Source organism: Lynx canadensis, chromosome E2 (genome assembly GCF_007474595.2).
Source record: "Lynx canadensis isolate LIC74 chromosome E2, mLynCan4.pri.v2, whole genome shotgun sequence".
Lineage (NCBI taxonomy): Eukaryota > Metazoa > Chordata > Mammalia > Carnivora > Felidae > Lynx > Lynx canadensis.
Genome location: NC_044317.1, coordinates 28,245,743 through 28,265,156, shown reverse-complemented (window position 1 = coordinate 28,265,156; position 19,414 = coordinate 28,245,743). Strand labels below are relative to the sequence as shown.

Sequence of the window (19,414 nt, the reverse complement as noted above, 5' to 3'; positions counted from 1 at the left end):
GTGGCGGTGGTTGTTAATCTCAAGAATTTAGAACAATCATTGCTCCGACCAACCCACCGTCTCCTGAGTTTTCTTTATTCATGTTAACAAGGCGAGAGAGTCGGAGAATGGGAGACTTGGCCTGCTTTCTAGAAGCAGCTGAGGGGAGGGGACACTGAAACCATGGCTGAAATTTGCCTGCGGAGTTGAAGCCAGCCCCCTTGAGAAGGGCTCTCCTCGTAGGGAGCAGGGGACGGCCCGATATGGAGGCCTGACCTGAGTCGGAGGCCTGCGGGGTAAGGCCTCCCAGGGGGCCTGGGCCTGGGCTGGGCTTCCTTGGGGTTCTTAATACCTGCTGCAATGTGGCCCTGTCTTGCCCTACCCCCACATTACTAAAAAGCATTCTAGGGTTTTTGTTTTTGTTTTTGTTTTGTTTGGTTGGTTGGTTTTTAAAATCAAAGAAAATGGTCAGACTGGACCCCCTTATCTCTCTCTCTACAGACTGCTTCACGGACTCTTTGCTGTTGACGTTGATCTCCTGGTAGCATGACCTTTTGGCCTTTGTAAGACACAGCCTTTCTGTATCAAGCCCCTGTCCAACCTACGACCCCAGAGTGACTGACGGCTGTGTATTTCTGTAGAATGCTGTAGAATCTGGTTTTAGTTGAGTCTTTACATTTAGAATTTGAAAGGAAAAAAGAAAAGAACATTTCTCATGTGCTTTGTAGCTTAAAAAAAAAAAGGAAAAAGGAAAACTCACCATTTCATCCATACTTGTCTTTTTTTTCTTTTCTTTTCTTTTCTTTTTTTGGAAATAAAGCAGCATACACATCTGCACCCGCACCGCGCCCCCCTACCCCTGCCTGCCACCTCTATCCCCAGCATAGAGGGGCCCCCAGTGCACCCGCAGAGCCACCCCTCCTGGGGGCTTGGGTCCCAGGGGAGCGTGTTCGGGTGGCGCTTCCCAGGGTGCCCCCCACCCCCACGCCCTGCCCACCACCTGCTCCCTCCAGGTTTGCATAGGAAAAGCACAGCTCTGACTGGCCAGTAGCTGCCAAAGAGTACCGAACAAACGTATATAAATAGAGCCCTTACAGACAACAATTTTCCCACAACCTCCTTTCTACAGATTCCCTTTATGATTTTTCGTTATCGTTTCCATTTTTGTTTTTATTTGTGTCCCAAAGAGCACGATGTATCACATACCGGCTCAGCTCTCATAGTCTGGGAAACGGGGTTGTGGATTTTTTTTTTCCTCTGACACTTTTGCTTCTCAGTCTCTCAGAGGGATGCTCCCTTTGTGTGTGCGCCCCTCTCCGCCTTTTCCTTTGTTCCAGTGACCTGTGTCCGCTCCTTCTCATGTGGGGATGTTTGTGCTGCAGATAAAAAGAACAAAAACAAACAAAAAAAAATTTTTAAATACCATGAGATGGAAAAAAACAAAAAAAAATTTTAAAAACAGGTGGAATGTAGTGTTTACACGAAAGCCAGTTTTCATGATCAGTCCTATGTCATTTCTACTTTGACTAGTATCCAAACCCCAAACCTCTTCACGGTGTCACTTTTAAGACTTACTATTTGCTGAAGAAGACCAGTCACGGCCATTTCAGATAAAGAGGAGGTGAAAAGACAAAACACACAAAAAAATCAAAAATATGGAAAAAAAAAACTTGAAAAAAAAGGAAAAAAGAAAAAAAAAAAAAGCCCACGGGTCTTTCTAAGCCTTTCTATTCCCAATCGGTGAGGTTTCTGTGATATCTTACACACTGCCAGTCTACTTCTCTGACTAATGGAAAATTCATGTGTAGCTCAATAAAGAGAATGTTTGTCTGTATTCTGAGTCTCTCACCCTCGGGCTTCATTCTGACAGGAGGGGAAGGAAGGGTTTGACTGGGCCACAGACACTGGGGAGGCTGGTGGGTAGGGCTGTAGGTACCAGATAAGGACCTTCTCCCCACCCCCATCACCCCTCCCTCCCCCCCCAAAACCCAGACCTTCTCCATATCCACCTCCCCCCTCGGTGCGGCCACCAAGGGGAGCCAGCTGAGCACAGCCCCCTGGGAGCAAGGAGGGCCCAGCGATCGGCCATGCCCACCTGTGGATGCCCTCTTCCTCCTGGCCCCGGCTCCTCCTCACCTAGCTGGTTCGGGAGGAGGGTGGAATTGAGGGCTGAAATGGGAAATAAATGGTGGGGGAGATAAATGGAATGGCAGGTAATCCCAAACCTCCCGCTAAGACAGGAACTTGTTTCTTCTGAACCAGTGGTTCTGCAACAGGGGGGGATGGGTGGTCCTAAGAATGAGGCCAAGTTGCCTGGGCCTTCTGCACCCGAGGGGCCACACCCATCCACTCGGACATCTTTAAAAATCTCCCCTCCTGTGCCGGCATACGGGGCACCCACCACAGGCGAATCGCACAGGGTGCCTGAGGTCCGCACAGCCTGGCACCGGGAGCCTGATTCTCCTCTCCTCCAGGCTGCAGGCCCCACCACCTCTCCCCTAAGCTTACCAGGTTTTTGCTGGAATAACCAGCCAAGTGCTCGAGGCTGCGACCTAGAGGGGACACAGCCCAGCAGAGTCCCTGTGTGGTGTCCACACAAGGATCGCTTGTCAGCCAAGCAGTCGGTGGTGCTACAGCCATCCAGGGAGACGGGAGGGCCGGGAAGAGGTCAGCTCGTCGGACCCCTCTCCACGCGCCAGCAAATGGCAGTTGCCAGCCAGGGAGGCGCTCTTGCTGGCACCCCAAAGGGTGTTTCAGATTTAGCGGGGGTGGCAGGAGAGGCCTGTTGCAGACAGCCTGGCCTCACAAGAGGCTGTGTGCAAGAACTGATCGGGCACCCTAGGCCTTCCTCCGCCGGGGCCGAGCCTCCCTTCCAGTGCTTTTTCCACCCGCAACCCTCACCCCCGACCTGTCCGCAGGGGGCTGCCCACCACCATCTTCCGTCACGGCAAGGTTGCCATCTCGGCCACAAACCCGACAGGACACCGGTCGAGGGGGCAAACCAGGACAGAGACGGAAGTCAAAGGACACCAGGACTTTCTCTACCTGAATTTCCCCTAAAAACGGGCCATCTTCTAGTGTTCTTTCCTAACTTTCGAGTGAGTTTTGTAGGTAAAACCAACAGGTATCTTTGCCTTATCTCCCTTAAAACGGAAGTCAGGAAGCATTCGGGGGCAAAGACTGCAGGGAAAGACCAATTCAATTAGAACAAGGAACATGGAGGCAGAACTCCTGCACCACGGCTTCTAGAAGCTCCAGGAGTGTTTCTAATGTGCAGTCGGTTTGGAACCACTTCTAACCTAACAGGAGCAGGGGCGACGAGATGAGAGACAGAGGCTTCCAGGTGATGAAGGGCCTTCCACGCAGGCGGGCGGTTACTCCTGGACAAGCTCGGCAGCAGGGCCTGGCTCCCCACTTCAGCGCTCGGCTTGCTTTCCACCCCCGAGGGGACATCTGCTGGCTAAAGATAAGAGAGCACACATTGTCTATACCGCTCCGGTGGGAGGGAAATTAGGTCCAAGCAGCCACCTGGACACCTCGGATTTATAGCCGCACAAGACATTCACAAGGACCACTGTTCTGTGGTTTGGACGAGCCTCAAACTTCGGGAGCGGGGGGCTACTGAGGAGAAACTAAGATGTCAACAAAACAAGGCCCGCAGGACAATGGAGGGAGCAACACAGACCACTTGCAGAAGAGCCCAGAGAGGGCAGAAGAGGGCAGAGGGCAAGGGCAACCCAACCAGCGCTCACCACGCCGCCCGGTCAGGCGCCTTGTTCTCAGCCGACAAGCCTGAACCAGCAGCCTGCCCTCAGCTCCAAACGAGGGTGGCTGAGCACAGGGCAGGCGCCCTGAGCCCGGGGACAGCCAGGACACGGAAGATGTAATGGGCTGGGGACGGGGCCCCACCCAATGTAACAAGACCCTGAACTGGCCTCCCGCCACCGCCCTTAGCATCTGTCCCAGATGCCCCCAAGAAGCGACAAAAACCGAGAGACTGTATGGGGCCCGGGATCCTTTGCTGTCCAATTGCAAAACCTATGGGTGAATTTAGGACTGCTCTTCTTGGGTCATTTTAAGCTATGGAAGGCAGGTCTCCGCCTTGATCACTGTCATGTTGCTATATTCCAAGGTCCTAGGACCCTCTACCGTGTCTCAACCATTCTCTCCTTCCACACGTCTCCAACTAAGAACACGTGGAATTAGGGTCATCGTTAATGTGTGCCACCTGCAAGGTGTAAGGATGGGAAAAACTCTCCAAAAACGGTACACAGAGAATCAAAGTGCGGTCTAACTTTGGCACCTCTGATGAAAACTGCCTTAGCGTCCAGCCACACACAGCACACTAGAAGAGTTTGCTTTTTATTATTATTATTGTTTTACAATAAAAACAAATAGCTATGCTCTCAGCAAAACAAAACCATTTTTTTTTTTAAAAATCACAGAAATTTACTAACAGCATTTCAAGGTAAGGCTTTTGAAAGATTTATTCAAATAAATTATCTCGGCCTAAACATTTACCCATTGTTCTCTTCAATTACGTTTCAACATTCCGAAAACGTTCAGTTATGTAAAATACATTTAACTTAGCCAATCATTTTAGATAATACTGGATTCTTCCCCGAAGGACTACCATAAAACTATGCTTTCAAACATTAAAAAAAAAAAAAAAAAAAAAAATCCAACAGAACATAAAACTGAACTATGTAGCCTACGATTGCGTGTTTCAAATCCTGAAAGTTAAATGTGGGAAGAATTTGAACAGGTTCAGGACCTGGGTCCGCTCCGAGGCAGATGGATTCAGCATCTTACCTTTCTATGTTTAATTAAACCAACAGGAGCAAAGTCATGAAAATGAAGGGCTCTGGGGAAGAAAGTAAAAAAGATCTCTTACGTCTTCAAGAAAGCCCTCTAACAGTGACTTGCTCAGTTTGTAAGGCTCTCCTTTTCTATAAAGGACCAAACCCACAGCCCCTGGCATTGCCTAACTGACTTGACCAAGGAACTAGAACCATAAACCAAAGCTTTGCTGCTCAGTCCTTTCGGGGCTGGCCTTCCCCGGGTCTGGAACACAGAGGGGGGACAGACTCTCAGAGGTACTCGTGAGCCGCAGGAGCACCAGTGGTCACGGAAACAAAGCCAACTTCAGACTGGAGCTCGGCAGTCAGTCCCCGATGTCCTGGGACACAACAGGTCACCTCCTCACGCTCCGCAGCCCCAGGCTTTCCCCTCCTCTGCTCTACATAGCAAATCAGGAGTCACTTTTCCGAGATGCCCCCGCCAACCCAGGGCTCTGGCCCCGCTCGTCTGGCCTCCGTAGCGTTCTGAATGCCGCCCAAGCGAGAACAGCAGCTTGACGACAGAAACCACCCGGCGGTGGAGTCGGGCTCACGCTGCACATCTCCGCACGGCTTTTTATGAATCCTGGCCCCCCCCTCACCTTCCTGCCAGACTTGGGGCTAAAGACACCAGCGTCTGCTGTGACCTCCACAAGCAGCAGTAACCCAGTAGTCGGAGCAGCCTGCTTCAGGGTTTCCTGGCTGCCCTCTTCCTCTCGGCTGCCCCGCCCCCTAAGAAGTCCGGTCGACGCCAGAAGAGATCATGCCTAGAGTTAAAATGTGCAGTGTTTCTAACGGGAAGAGAAATGTCACATAGAAAGTATTACAAAAAAGGATTAAGTTTGTCAGCTGTCCAAACACTATTAAGACCACATGCTTTATACAGCGGCAGCGCAGCCGACCCCTCCTCCGGCGGCGGCAGAAGCGGGGCCGGGCCTCTGTGGCGGCGCGCTGCTCGGAGGCGGCAGCGGCGGACGGCGAGGAAGCGCTAGGACGTCTGCTGCTTCTGGAGCCTCCGTTCGGCGGCCGCGGCCAGCATCCTCCGACGCAGGGTCACGGGGTCAGAGGCTGTGCCTTCTGCCGAGGGGCAGCGCTCCGAGGCCGAGTCGACTTCAGAACTTCTGTTCAGGAAACGCCTACAAAACCCAAAGGCCTCGCGTGAGGGACGAGGGACGAGGGACGCTCTGGGACACACACACACACACACACACACACGCGCAGAAACACACAGCTTCCCGGGCACCTTCCTGCGGTCACTTGGCACCAGCCCGTGGAAAAGACACCTGTCCCCGGACAGAGGGGTAGAGGCTTCCTGCATCGGGGAGGAGGCCCGTCAAGCGGCTGTCCGGCCCCCCCTCTCCACCGGCCACCACAGGGCCACCCCACACCTCCATTGGCAGGCCCAGTGGCCAGGAGGGCGGCCTGGGAGCGGACACTGGGCCGGGTCGGCCTCTCTGGGCCTGTTCCTTCAGCCCTGCCTCTCACGTGGATGCAATTAGAGTGCTCCCCTCGAGAGTTCGGAGAAGCAGAAGCACCGCTGAGGGCTCAGGACACACGGCACGTGGGCGCTCCGTGCAGGTGTGGCCAAAGGTGTCACTGGGAGCTCACTGGGGGACACCGGTCAGGTCCGAACCCTTTGCTTTTCCAAGAGAGGTTTGGAGTCTGAACGTTTTGAATGGCTTTTCAATGTTGGAATCTGTTTAAAAAGGCAGGACGTGGGCCTGACGCGACGAGGGTCCCCGGGCCACCGGGTTGTGACCGGAGACACGCGCGAGCGAGAGCCGGAGGGTCGACTTACTTGCGAGCCTGCTGCAGGAGGTCATCCTTCCGCTGGACCAGCATGCGCTGCCTCTCGTCCGCAGACTTGGAGAAGCGGCTCCCCCGGGCCTCAAAGTCCTCGCCCTCGCCGGGCTCCACCTCCACCTCGCTGAAGTCCAAGGCCTCCTCCAGCCGAGGACTGAGGTCTAGGGGCACACGCTCGGTCTGGGCACAGAGGAAGCAGGGGGCCTCTGTGAGCACGGGCCGCCCTCCTGCCAGGACTCCCCGCCCCACCTGAGTGCCCCGAACAGTGTTCTTCTGCACCCACAGGGAGCCAGGCTGCCAGGTGGGGAACCATCGGCGTATGAATAATGGCTGGCGTGGGCTCTGGGAGGCCTGTGCGCCACTAAGAACAGCACCTGACTCACGCCAGATGTTCAAGATTAGTGCAATTTTTTGTAGATGATCACCGGTATGAAAAACACAGACACCTTGAAACTGTACTCTCAGAAAACAATAAAGTTAACTCCAAGTTGATTTACATTCTGGGAATTTTTTGTTCAACTCTACTAATTGCTCTGAAACTTAAACAAGTCTTATCACATTTACTACACAAATTTTACACCCTCACTTGATTCTGAAAACAGAGGCAGGCAGATAAAAAAGGGTAATTTTTTTTTTAATGTTTATTTCTTTTTGAGAGAAAGTGAGAGACAGACAGACAGACAGAGAGAGACAGAATGAGCCAGGAAGGGGTAGAGAGACAGGGAGACACAGAATCTGAAGCAGGCTCCAGGCTCTGAGCTATCCGCACAGAGCCCGCCCGACGCAGGGCTCGAATTCATTAACTGTGAGATCATGACCTGAGCCAAAGTCGGATGCCTAACCGACTGAACCACCCAGGTGCCCCTAAAAAGGGTAACTTCTAAGGATCTTTTTAAAAACAGATATGAGATCACAAGACTCTTTGTGTAACAGGATATTAAAATGGGACTCTCTCGGTTTTGGCTAAAGCTCTGAACGCTGCAGCAATGCCCAGGCGCACACTTAGGCCAGTGCCTGAACATTGATGTTCCTGCTACCAGACAGACCCAGGTTGGCCAGTGTCAGCCTAGCACCCACCTCTAGGTGACAAGAGTGTTGAAGTGGAAGAGGCTGAGAGACTGGCACATTTGTAAGATTTCTTGGCGTGTGGCACTTGTTACGCGACCTCACCACCCTTCCCTACCTTCAGTCAAATGAATGAGGGGACTTCAAGACAGCCATGTGTCCAAACTCCTATTCCCTAGAGTTTGGGGGCCCCCGGGGACTGGTGGTGACTAACACACGCAAGGAGTCGAAGAGAAAGACACCTGCTTGTGGCAGATAAAAAAAGGGGAGCGAGTCCAACTTCCACCGACGGTAAGGCCCCACTGTGTGTCCTTCGGGGCGGCCACAGATGCTGGAGGGAACCAGCCTGAGGTTGTTGAAACAGACCCGGCCCAAAGGACCGCCTGGAGGGTGATACGGTCTCCATGAAGGGAGGGATGGTCAGAAAAGGCCTGCCCAAGTTCTGAGGAAGGACAGCTGAGGCTTCTGCCGCTAGCTGGGACAGGGAGATGGGTCAGGTAACAACTGTGATACACTCACACATGTAGCACATGCACACACACGGGATGGTGGGGTCATGTGGCCTGTCCTAACCCGCCCTCCTCCTGAGCCCGACCCTGGAGGAGGTAGAAAGAGCAGCTGGTAAATGGGGGAGATGAAGGAAGGAAACGGATGCGCACCCCCAGTTCTGCTGGCTTCCAAGCAGGCCTGAGCTCAGGCCGGGGACAGACCGCATTCGGTACCAACCAGCACAGCCAGTGCCACGCTTGTGCTACATGGAGGTTTTACTAAACGGACTGTTATCCAAGAACTTCTTACTTGGGAACAACTGGAAACACTACAGAGCACGTTCCTTGTGAAGTAAGTACATTCCCTTCACTGTGCTACAAAAAGTTCAGAAATCTTCCCACTAACTATAAAAACAGAGTTAAAGATCAGGACAGAAAGTGAACGTGCTCTACCCCGAGGGGCCCCCAGCCAGCCCAGCACTCAAATCTAAGCTGGGCCTGCTATCCAAAAACCCGGGAATGCAAAACTGAATTCCTTCTCCAGAAGCCAGGTACCACTTTACGAATGCTGCACAATCCAAATATGGATTTGGGTGTGAAAAATTTAACTCAGCAACAGGATCTGAGAGAGTCTTCATTTCTAGAGCTTCCTGTTTGCAGAGAAAAGCACACGAGGTACGAGGTGAAAGCAGCTTCCATGTCACTGACCCATCAAAGCAGCTGCTTCAGGAAGAGCAGCGTCACCCTGAGCAACACCGCTGGACAAGGCAGCACCAGCGTCAGCCCCCAGCCCCGTGTGTGGGAAACCCCACGTCACAAGCACAGAAGCACAAAGACGGGGTTGTCTGGGGTATTCTCCAGTCTCAAGAAAGTTTCTGGAAAGTGTGGTAATTGATTAAGCAAATGGGAATTACAGACAAAGGGTGTGAACCAGAACCCCCACGGTAGGGGGCTAAGAGCATGGGGGAGGGGGGGCCTCTGCCCTGGAGACCAGAGAGAGGAGCTGCCTTTGGAAGGGATGGCCACCTCGACTCACCTAAGTGGATATCCAGGCCAGTCTGGCTCCCAAGATAACCACACTCCTCCCCACCCATACACCACTCAGAGGGTCTCATTGGCATGAAGTGCACGGAAGCACTTGGAAACGCTGAGTTGGCCAAGGGAGGTGTTGGGGAGAAGACTTCAACGATTTCAGCTCGAGAGAGCCGAGCCCCAGTCAGCCCCTGTCTGGGTTCAGATGAGTCCGATCACCCAGAGTCCTGCCTGTGCCCAGCTTCCCGGTGCCCCTCCTAGGGCTACTGCTCAAGGTCAAGATGGCAGGGCTGGCCCGGGGACAGCATGACTCCGTTCTCCTCCAGGTCCCAAGGATAATGCCCAGTGAGCGGGCGGTGGCAGGCCCTAGGTGGAAATGCAGGCCATGGCGTGGGCACAGCTGGGTTTGCTAACCTGACATACCGGAACAATGTGGCACGACGCCTTCTCTGACACCCCTGAGGCCTCATGCACATCAAAGGCAGGACTGAAGACCACTGCCGGGCACTACAAGACTGCCCCCGGTCCCATACTCACTCTCTCTCACTCACTCACTCTCTCTCTCTCTCTCTCTCTCTCTCACTCTCTCTCTCTCTCTCTCTCTCTCACACACACACACACACACACCCCGCCCTTCCACACCTTACCTGCACAGAAGCTTCTCCCTCCTCCTGGTCTCCGTTTGGCCTTTCTACAGGACTGTTCAGTGCAGGCCTGATGCCATCTGAGCGCTGCAAGAGAAAAAGCACCACAGACCGTACAGAGCTGCTCAGGGGCTTATGGAACAGGGCCGGAGAAATCCCGGGGTGCAGAGGGAGCTCCGGTCCCCAATGCTGTCTGGGCTTTGACAGAGTCTGCAGCAGCAAAGAAATGAAGATGCTACTAAGATCGAAGAGAAGACAAGGGAGCCTGAGTGTGAGTCTGAGTCATCAACTGGCACCGCATTCAGTTTCTCCTCAGTGACAGTGACTGGACGGTGACAGATCGACAGCAGGTAACACTGACTGAACGCTTGCAGAAACTCAACGTGACCATCTCGTTTATCTTAACACCCTATGAAATAGGTACTGTCGTTCTTCTCGTTTTTAGCCAGTCTGAGATCTTGGCCACGGCCACAGATGCTCTGGGGCCCTGCCCATCTCCCTGCAGGTCCTGCCACGTCAGTGTGGGCCGGCCAGTTTCTGTAATTCATTGCCTGAGAGCTCACTCTGGCTGCACAAGGTCACTCTGAGCCCCAGTCAACCAGCAGCTGACGGGAAGTGGCATATAAATGCCCCTCCTCACTGCCACTTGGGAGGCCCCAGTGGGATCAAGCTCTAGGCATCCATGACAGTAACCTGCCGGGTAACAAACCCTTACTGGCCGCCTTCCCCGCACCGCCATCTCACAGCCCCACCTGCTGCCTGTTTCCTGCAACCTTCCCAGATGAACCACTGGCACTCGAATCCTTGTCCCAGGCTCTGCTGCTGGATAATCCAAAGCCAAAAGCCAGGTCAAATAGGGAAGGACAGATAAGGCAAGTCTAATGTCAGCCCATTTGACTCCATGCTCTAGGCTCATTCTCTCTTGAAAGATTCTCAAATTTTCGGATTTTATTAATAGATTTCTACATAGTCTTATACATGAAGTTGAATAATTTCTTGTTAAATGACTCTTGGTCATGTTATCTATCCCCTGGTCCTGCCAGGAACCTTGTTTTGAAATGTTAACACTGCGTCAAATCGCTAGTATACATCTGAAACTAATATAACATTGTATGTCAACTCTATTCCAATAATAAAAATGAGAGTAAATAAATCAAATGTTAATAGTTCTTGTGCCCATCAAAGAGGTTATATAATGGGCCAGGAAATGTGACCTTTTAAAAACCGAAGTATCATAGCTATTACAGCTAATGAAAAAAATCCCACCAATGTGCAAAGCCAACCGGGAACAGAGGGCATTACCTCCTAGAGCTGGGGGTCAGCTTTGGCCCGCAGCCAAATTCACCCTCCACCTATTTTTATGGATAAGTTTTTCCTAGAACACAGTTACGCACATCCATCCACACACTGTCAGTACTATAGCAGCCACAGTTGAGATGCGACAACAGGAGCCACATGGCTCACAAAGCCTACGCCTATCTGCCCTTTACAGAGAAAGGTTGCCAATCCTCATCCCAGAGGAACCAAGGTTATGACCTCCTGGACTGGCGAGGGCAGGCTGATGTGGGGTGTGCATCTGTACAAAAAATTACCCAAATACACTTGTCCTTGTCTGAGGATCTGAGCCTCTTTGATGGGTCTACCCTCAAACTTTGGAAAGTGAGGACATTCATAGAGACCCTTCATCAAATCATGAGTGATATTCAATTAAGTAACTAAAGAGTTAAACTACAGGATTAAATCTCTGTGAAGACAGAATCCACTTTTCATGCATAAAACCCCAGTGTACCTGTGTGGGAAAAGGTACTTGAATCCGTCCTTCTAAAATGTTGTCCGTTGTTATTTCTACCGAGCGTGTCAGCTGGAGGTCCTGCAGCACCAGGTGGTATGGCACCTGGGGAAACATTTCTTGAATCTGATGAGCCTGCAGGAATACAAATATGGAAGCCTTGGAAACGTTCACCTTCAACAGTGACTCCTTGGGGTCATGGTGTATGGCAAGCTCTGAGCACTGAACTCGGCATTCCGCCTTGAAAACACAGGCAAGGCGCCCCTCTATTCTGCAGATCCCCATCAAACCTCACTCATTCTAGCATTTTCCTAGGATGCCAAACAGGTAGCTGGGAACAGCCTCGATTTCAAAATAAAAAGAGCATGGAAATCCAGCTGGATCCCGAAACAGGTTCAATTAGAATATCCCAATTTTAAAAAGTGTTCATTTTAAAGCTCGGTATAATTCAGGTAAAAAAAATGTGTTCCCCTTAAAGAATAATGCCGAAAAGGAACAAATTTCTGATACCACACCCTCATGGATGAAATTCCAATGCATTAGGCTAAGTGAAAGAGCCTGGCTCAAAGGCTATGCACTGTATAATTCCATTTACATGACATTCTAGAAGAGGCAAAATTAAAGGGACAGAAAACTGGTAAGTGGTTGCCAGAGATTGAAGGTGGGGAGAGGAAGCAATTTTACAAAAGGGCACAATGGAATCTGGGGCAGGGTGGATGGAACTCTTCTATACCTTGAGTATGGTGGTGGCCACACAACCGTATGAATTTGACAAAATTCACAGAATCGGACACTACGAAGGGTGAATCTACCCGATGTAAATTATTACACCACCATCAGAAAAAAAAAGATTATAAAGAATGTAAATTCATAACACTAGAGCTGTAGGTTTCAAACTGCCCTCTAGAAACGTCTCAGAGTCCACGTGGGCGGGGCTCTGAGCAGCAGTCTGTGTCTAGGGGAAGATGGCACAGGTCTCCCAGCACACTACCACCCATACTTGCATCCAAGGCCCAGATTTTATTTTTCAGGTATGTACATTAAATGAATGTACATACTTATGTACAATGTACATATGCTTATGAGAATGTACAATGCTTATGTTCATGGTTTTATTGTGGAAAAGCCCCAATGATCAAAAGAACAAAAGAGCAGGAAAAATGTGATTGCTTTCGAGGCATAAGGAAGTCTACCACTGGGGTATTAGCTCCTCAGGAGCACAGCACTGTAACTGCAGAAGGAGAAGGTGTCCAACATCAGGGCCTTGAGAGCAAAGACCAGGGTGAAACACGCACAAAGCTTCGCTTAGTGTCTCACTGGGGTCGGAGGGCTAGACAGGGAGAGCCCAGCAGTGGGACCAATAGCCCCGCACTTCTGGGTCCCCTCAGGGTTTCTATGAACGGGAGCTGATCATTCCCTCCGCCCCAGGGTCAAATGAACACTAAGTGAAGAAGAGTCCATAAAAACCTAGACAATCAGGTAACATTCTTCTCCATTCTTCAACAGCTTCCCCCTCATTTCCCTGAGATTCATTTTACCAGACCAAAGCTTTTCTTCCAGAAAATCCAGTGAATTAAATATTGGATCTTTATAAAAAATGTATGGTTCTAGTAAACTAATTATGTTAAGAATAGGCTATTCCAATCCATCATGGAGCTAGAGAAAGACCAACCGGGGACTATCAGAGAATGCTAAACACACCAACTCCAAGAGTAATTCTTATTCCTAGAGGGTTACGCGCCCGTGATTCTGATTTTTTTAGGGAGCAGGCGAGGTGATCCACCTGCAGGACTTCAACAGCTGCCAGACCCCAAAGTCCACACACAGAGCCTGACACAAGCCGGTGGGTGGCCGCATTAGGCCGCCACACTGCAGACCATCTGTGTCCATTAGGTCGTCACTCACACACACTGCTGACGTGGCCGAGCACTTCCTGAGGAAGCAAGAGGCAGCAGGAACCCAGGACTTTTTCTGTTATTACTATGGTCAAAAACATATAATCATCCTAACAATTTTTAAGTGTACGGTAGGGCGAACCATATGCACATGACCGTGCGACAGATTCTAGAACTCTGCCATCTTGCAAAACTGAAACCCTGAGGAGCAACTCCCCATCGCCCTCCCCACTGGCCCTTGGCAACACCCATTCTAATTTCTGTTTCTAAGAGTGAGACTAATTTAGAGACCTCATCTGAGGGGAATCCTGCAGTGTTTGTCTTTCTGTGATGGTCTTATTTCATTTAGTGTAACGTCCCGGAGGTTCATTCATGTTGGGGCACGTGATGGGATTTCCTGCTTTTCTAAGGCTGGCTAATATTCCACTGTGTGCATGTACCACACTTCTGGAATCCATTCATCCATTCACCTGGCAGACACTCAGGCTGCTTCTGCCTCTTGGTTATCATGAGCCAGGCCTTCTACTTAAACCATGTCTCAACGAAGCGCTGGAGCTGCCTCCGTCCGCCCTCCTAACAGAGGCGAATGCCTCTCTCCTGACCCCACCCTCCAGCTTCCCGTCTTCCTCTTCCATCTTTACTTCCCTGTGTGCACTGCACTTTCCATCTCTCCCTCTCTAGTGATCATTCCCATTTGCACCCCAAGCAGGCTACCACATCTATCTTTACAAAAGACCCACGGGTACTCAAAAGAAGTGAGACCAGAGAACAGAACTCGTACAGCCATGCCCATCGCAGCATGACGCACAAGAGCCCAAAGGCGGAAGCAATCCAAGCGGCCGTCGGCGGAGAGTCACGTAAGCAACGTGTGTGTGGCCTCCACACACGACGGAACGCCATTCGGCCTAAGAAGAAACTCTGACCCCTGCTACAACACGGATGAACTCGGAGGACGCTGTGGCAAGTGAAATAAGCCAGGCTCAGAGAGACAAACTGTGATTCCGCAGCTGTTCCTGGGCCGGGGACTGGGTGGATGGACCAAAGGATGAGAGAGCATGACTTCCCTGGATCCTCCTCTAGAGCTTCTGGAACTTGTGCAGAGAGGACCTGCTCAAAAACCTTCAAAAAAGAAATCTTAAAAAAGCCAAAAGCTCCCCTGACACCATAATCCTCGCAAGCTACCACTTCTACCGCTCCGCCCACTTTTACAACACGCTGCCAGCCCTGGTCTGTTTCTTCAGTGCCCACTCATTTCCCAATCTACCGGGAAGATCCCATCCCTCAGGCCACGGAAGCCGCCTGTTCCTCTGCAGTTAACCAACCGCCTCCATTCTGCCGAATCCAACACGTCCTCCTCCGACCTCACCTTCTAAGAATCCCCACGTGCTCGCCTTGCACCTTCTCCCGGTCTCCCTCCTCCTAGGTCACCATGTGGCTCCTCCCTCTCTGCCAGCCCTCGGCCCGGAGTCCTCTCCTCATCGTGAACCGCATCCTCTCCCAGGAAGAGACCTGCTCCCCGCCTCGAGGAGCACCTACAGACCAAGAACTCCCAAGTGTCCACCTCCAGCCTGACCTCTTCGGCGAGGTCCAGATGCCTACGTGGCATCTCCATGCGGATGGCTCACCTCTGGCCGGAAGGAAGGCCGAAGCCCCGTCCTCAGTCCTGCTTCCGCCCATCTCGGTACGCGGGCCCATCATCTGCTCACCCAAAGCAAAGTGTCGTCCAGTCCTGTCGGCGCATCATCCCAAAGTGTCTTCAAGCCGCCCCTTCTTTTCATTCTTACTGCCAACACCCTGGTCCAAACCACTCTTTTTTTCACCTGCATTATTGCACAGCCCCCTAACTGGGCTCACTGCTTCCATCCCTGCCCCTCTATAACCCAGTCTCTCAGAAGCAAATCATTCTGTTAAATGTCCTGTCAGTCCCCTGTGGGAGGAAAAAGGCCTTGAACAACCTTCCAATACTTTCACAATAAGATCTACACCGAGCTGTGGCCTACTAACCCCTGCCATGACCCGGCTCTGGCTCTGCAAAATCAGCGTGCATCACAGTCTTGGTCTCTGACTCACTAGGCTCCAACCACAGTGACCGCTGTGCCCCCAGGGCTTTCTCACCTCATGACCTTTGAGCCTGTCGGTTCCGCTGCCTCTTTTTCTCCCAACTGCCTCTTTCTCATCCTTCTTGTCTCAGATCAAGTATCAGCCCCTCGGAAAGAACTACTCAGACACCTCCGCTAAAATAGCTCTTACCTCCACCTCTGCCGCATTGCCGGCCTTACTGCCCTCAGAGCACTCACTGCCATCAGCAATGATCTTGTTTGTGTTTATAACCAGTCTCCCTGGCTAAAATCTACACTTCTTGGGAGTGGGGCCCACATCTACCTGGTTTGCCTGGCAGGTGCTATGCAACCGTTTACACTGCATCATGCCTGTCGCAGGAGTGGGCTTTCAGTACAGATTTGTCAAGTAAATACATGAAGATAAAGGAATGAATGAACAAATGAACCAGTGCCTCTCTGAAGTACTGACCAGGCTTACCCAGGTCAGCCAGCAGCGCTATCTAAGCAGGACTAAGGCAGTTAGCATTTTAAGAGTCCTGCATTCATCATCACAATGAACACTAAATTGCAGTGATAACGACACATTTCTCTAAAACAAAAATACCCGCCGTATGACAAAGCTTCAGAGAAACACAAAGAATATTTGAACAGTATCCTTGAGCTAACAGTATGTGTGCCTCCATATCTCAAGGCATATAGATATATGTGCATACCCACAGACGTGTGTGTGCGTGTGCATGCGTGCACACGTGTATTTACTTATTTGGGGGGAGGGAAGGGGACAGGGTCAGGAAAACACATTTAGCAGGTCTCATACAACTTTTAATAAAAGGCCCATCATTCTCTCCAGTCACTAAGTCTCTAAATATTTTTGGTTAGCATCAAGGAGCATCCCAAGATTGGCCTAGATCACAACACAGCGAACCCGGCGGTGCTCAGAAACACAGATGATCTGCCACACATCTAAAATGGAAGCTGGTTTCCAAAGCAGTTTCAAATTTGAAAACACATGAACTGAAGTTGTCCCAGCTACTACGTCACACGCTCCTGAAAATCCTGCTATTCGGCCAGAGTGAAGCACACAGTGCACAGCGTCCAGCCCCTCCCTGATCACCAACCACCACGAAGCACGGCGGTCCTTACCATCGCATTCAGCTGGGAGTTGCTCGCCTGTGTAATTCCTAGGATGTTGGTGGTGTGCATCACCTCGACGGAGAAACTCGGCAGCCAACTTGCGATCCGGGACCCTAAGACAAAGAGAACCCAGCACAAGTTAAGAGATCTCGTCCCCTGCGTGGTCCAGTCTGGGGTCAGCCGCTCGGGGACCCCAGCTCGTTCCACTGACGGCTTACTGTGTGCCAGGCCTTTTGTACCAAGGGTTTAACACAGATCAGCTCATTGGATCATCGCTACTTTTATACCCGTTTCACTCTTCTCAGAGAAAACTCAGTTCTCATGGTCTTTTGTCCTGAGGGCACTCAGAAGTCAGGTAACTTGCCCAACATCACACAATTATGGTGGATTTGCAACCAGACAGTCAGGTTCCAGAATCCTTCACCACTAGGCCCTCCTGCTTTCCAGACGCCCCGGATCCACAGGTCAATCTGTTCTCCACCTGGCACAGAAGGAAGGCTTTAAGGCTCTACAGCTGCTACGAGAGAGGGGCTTGTGCTCCTGTCACACCGTACACAAATACCACCCACGTGGAGACATCATTTTCACAATTATTTTCATAAGGTATTTTCTATCGCATCATCTGATTTAAAGACCTTGGTTTTCTGATTCGATTCGAAATTCTTTTCAAAGAGTTCGACAACACAGGCTTGTGTGTGGAGCCAAGAAGTCGGCGGCTTCTGCCATTTCCCCAAGAAAAGGGGGGACCCTAAGCTAAAGCTCCAAGTATTGGTTAATCAAGCTACCTGGTTAGGAGTTATTTTGCTTTCCTTCACAAAGAAGCACCGAGGCATGGAATATAAAAACAAGTTCAATGGCTGTCTCAAGGTCCCGCCCAACAAAATGTGCCTGTTAAAAAACTAGGTTCTTATTTCATGTACTTCCCAGGGAGAAACAAAGTTGACTTTTCTATTTTGACTAAGTTTTTAGTACAAATTCATAAGGTAACGGATTATACAGCTGGGCCCCACGTGCAAGATCTGCTAGCGTATTTCCAAAGTCCTACCTGGTAGAGGCCTTAATCGACAGCCAACAAAGCAGCTGCCTCTCAGCCCTCCGGCACCCGTGGCCCAGCCAGCCACGCGGCCTCACCTCCTAGTCTCGGAGACCAGACTCTACTGCCCTTCATCCTCCTATGAGGGGTCTCATCAACACACCATGGCTCCCATAATGCTCCACCCCCTGGCAACTCAAATCAGATCAAAACTGCACTCCTCCTGTGATGACGCATAGGGACACAAGTACCCCAATGTTTACAGCAGCACTTTCAACAATAGTCAAATTATGGAAAGAGGTTAAATGTCCATCAACTGATGAACAGATAAAGAAGATGTAGTTTATATATACAATGAGATACTACTTGGCAATGAGAAAGAATGAAATCTGGCCATTTGCAGCCACGTGGATGGAACTGGAGGGTATTATGCTAAGTGAAATAAGTCAGTCAGAGAAAGATACCGTATGTTTTCACTCATATGTGGATTTTGAGAATCTTACCAGAAGACCATGGAGGAGGGGAAGGGGAAAAAATAGTCACAAACAGAGAGGGAGGAAGGCAAGCCATAAGAGACTCTTAAATACAGAGAACAAACTAAGGGTTGATGGGGGGTGGGAGAGAGGGGAAAGTGGGTGATGGGCATGGAGGAGGGCACTTGTTGGGATAAGCACTGGGTGTTGTATGGAAACCAATTGGACAATAAATTATATTAAAAAAAAAAGAACACTCCTCCTAACAAAATCCCAAGGATACCTATTTCATGGTAACAAATATTAATTCATGGAACTCAGTGGTATTAGAAGTGATAAGAATCCACAACAGCTCACTGCAACATGAATTAAAGAAGGATGATCAACCAGCCCCCGGTGTGCAGCCCATGGCTTCAGAATTTTAAGTGGGGTTTTTACTACAACTCCTTGCAAAACTGTAAGGGGCAGAATATTCATATTTTATGGACAAGGAAAAGGCTCTAGCTCTGATTCTGCTTCTGGTACTCACTGGAAAGTCTACTCAATGCTCCTGCATAAGTACTACACCGATGTAATAAATTATCAGCAATGGTTAACTATCATTAAGTGTGGTCCTCACAGGCCTGGCTGAGTCAATATTCATTCCTCCTCTTTCTCCCCCTCCTCCCTGCCCCCATATTCACACAGAATCCAGCAAATGCCTGGCACAGAGTAACTCTCCAGTGCTCTCCATGCCTACTGAACACTTTCAACTGAGATGGAAATATTTCTATTAAATTGGCCTAGGCAGGGCAATTTATAATTCAACCAGCATCCCCTTAGGGGAGAAACCCGTGGGTATGGTTTTAGAGGTTGAAACTAACCATCAAAGTGGAAGAAGTGATTGTGTTGGTTTAAGCGAGGGCGGCCTTCGGCAGCTGCTACAGGAACCAAATTCTCATCCAAGTTCTCTCCTTGATGGTCCTCCCGGACCCGGTTATTGTCAGCGATATTAAGAGACATTCTGCATGTTGGGCAGGAGGTGTCTTGTTCTAGCCAGGAACGAAGGCAGGAGCTATGGGAAAGTCCAAAATAAGATAGATATCCTTAGTATTTTTTGTAAGAATTCACCAGAAGTACTCCGAATGTAGCAAATGTGTTGCAACTTTAGCTTCTATTTACCAATAGTGAGATTTAAATGT

General features: G+C 50.4%; 2 protein-coding genes across 2 annotated transcripts in view; one reads left to right on the top strand and one right to left on the bottom strand.

Moving 5' to 3' along the window:
* The window catches only part of GNAO1 (G protein subunit alpha o1), a 172,781-nt gene extending 170,962 nt beyond the window's left edge, over positions 1-1,819 (top strand). Inside the window, exon 9 of the mRNA XM_030298706.1 lies at positions 481-1,819. The gene's annotated coding sequence lies outside the window, so the exon portion shown is untranslated. The remainder of the gene's footprint in view (positions 1-480) is intronic.
* Positions 1,820-4,440: 2,621 nt separating this feature from the next.
* The window catches only part of AMFR (autocrine motility factor receptor), a 43,534-nt gene continuing 28,560 nt past the window's right edge, over positions 4,441-19,414 (bottom strand). Inside the window, 6 exon segments of the mRNA XM_030298041.1 lie at positions 4,441-5,953; positions 6,616-6,800; positions 9,853-9,936; positions 11,639-11,773; positions 16,737-16,840; positions 19,097-19,287. Of these exon segments, the coding sequence (XP_030153901.1) occupies positions 5,806-5,953; positions 6,616-6,800; positions 9,853-9,936; positions 11,639-11,773; positions 16,737-16,840; positions 19,097-19,287 (847 nt within the window). The 3' untranslated portion in view covers positions 4,441-5,805.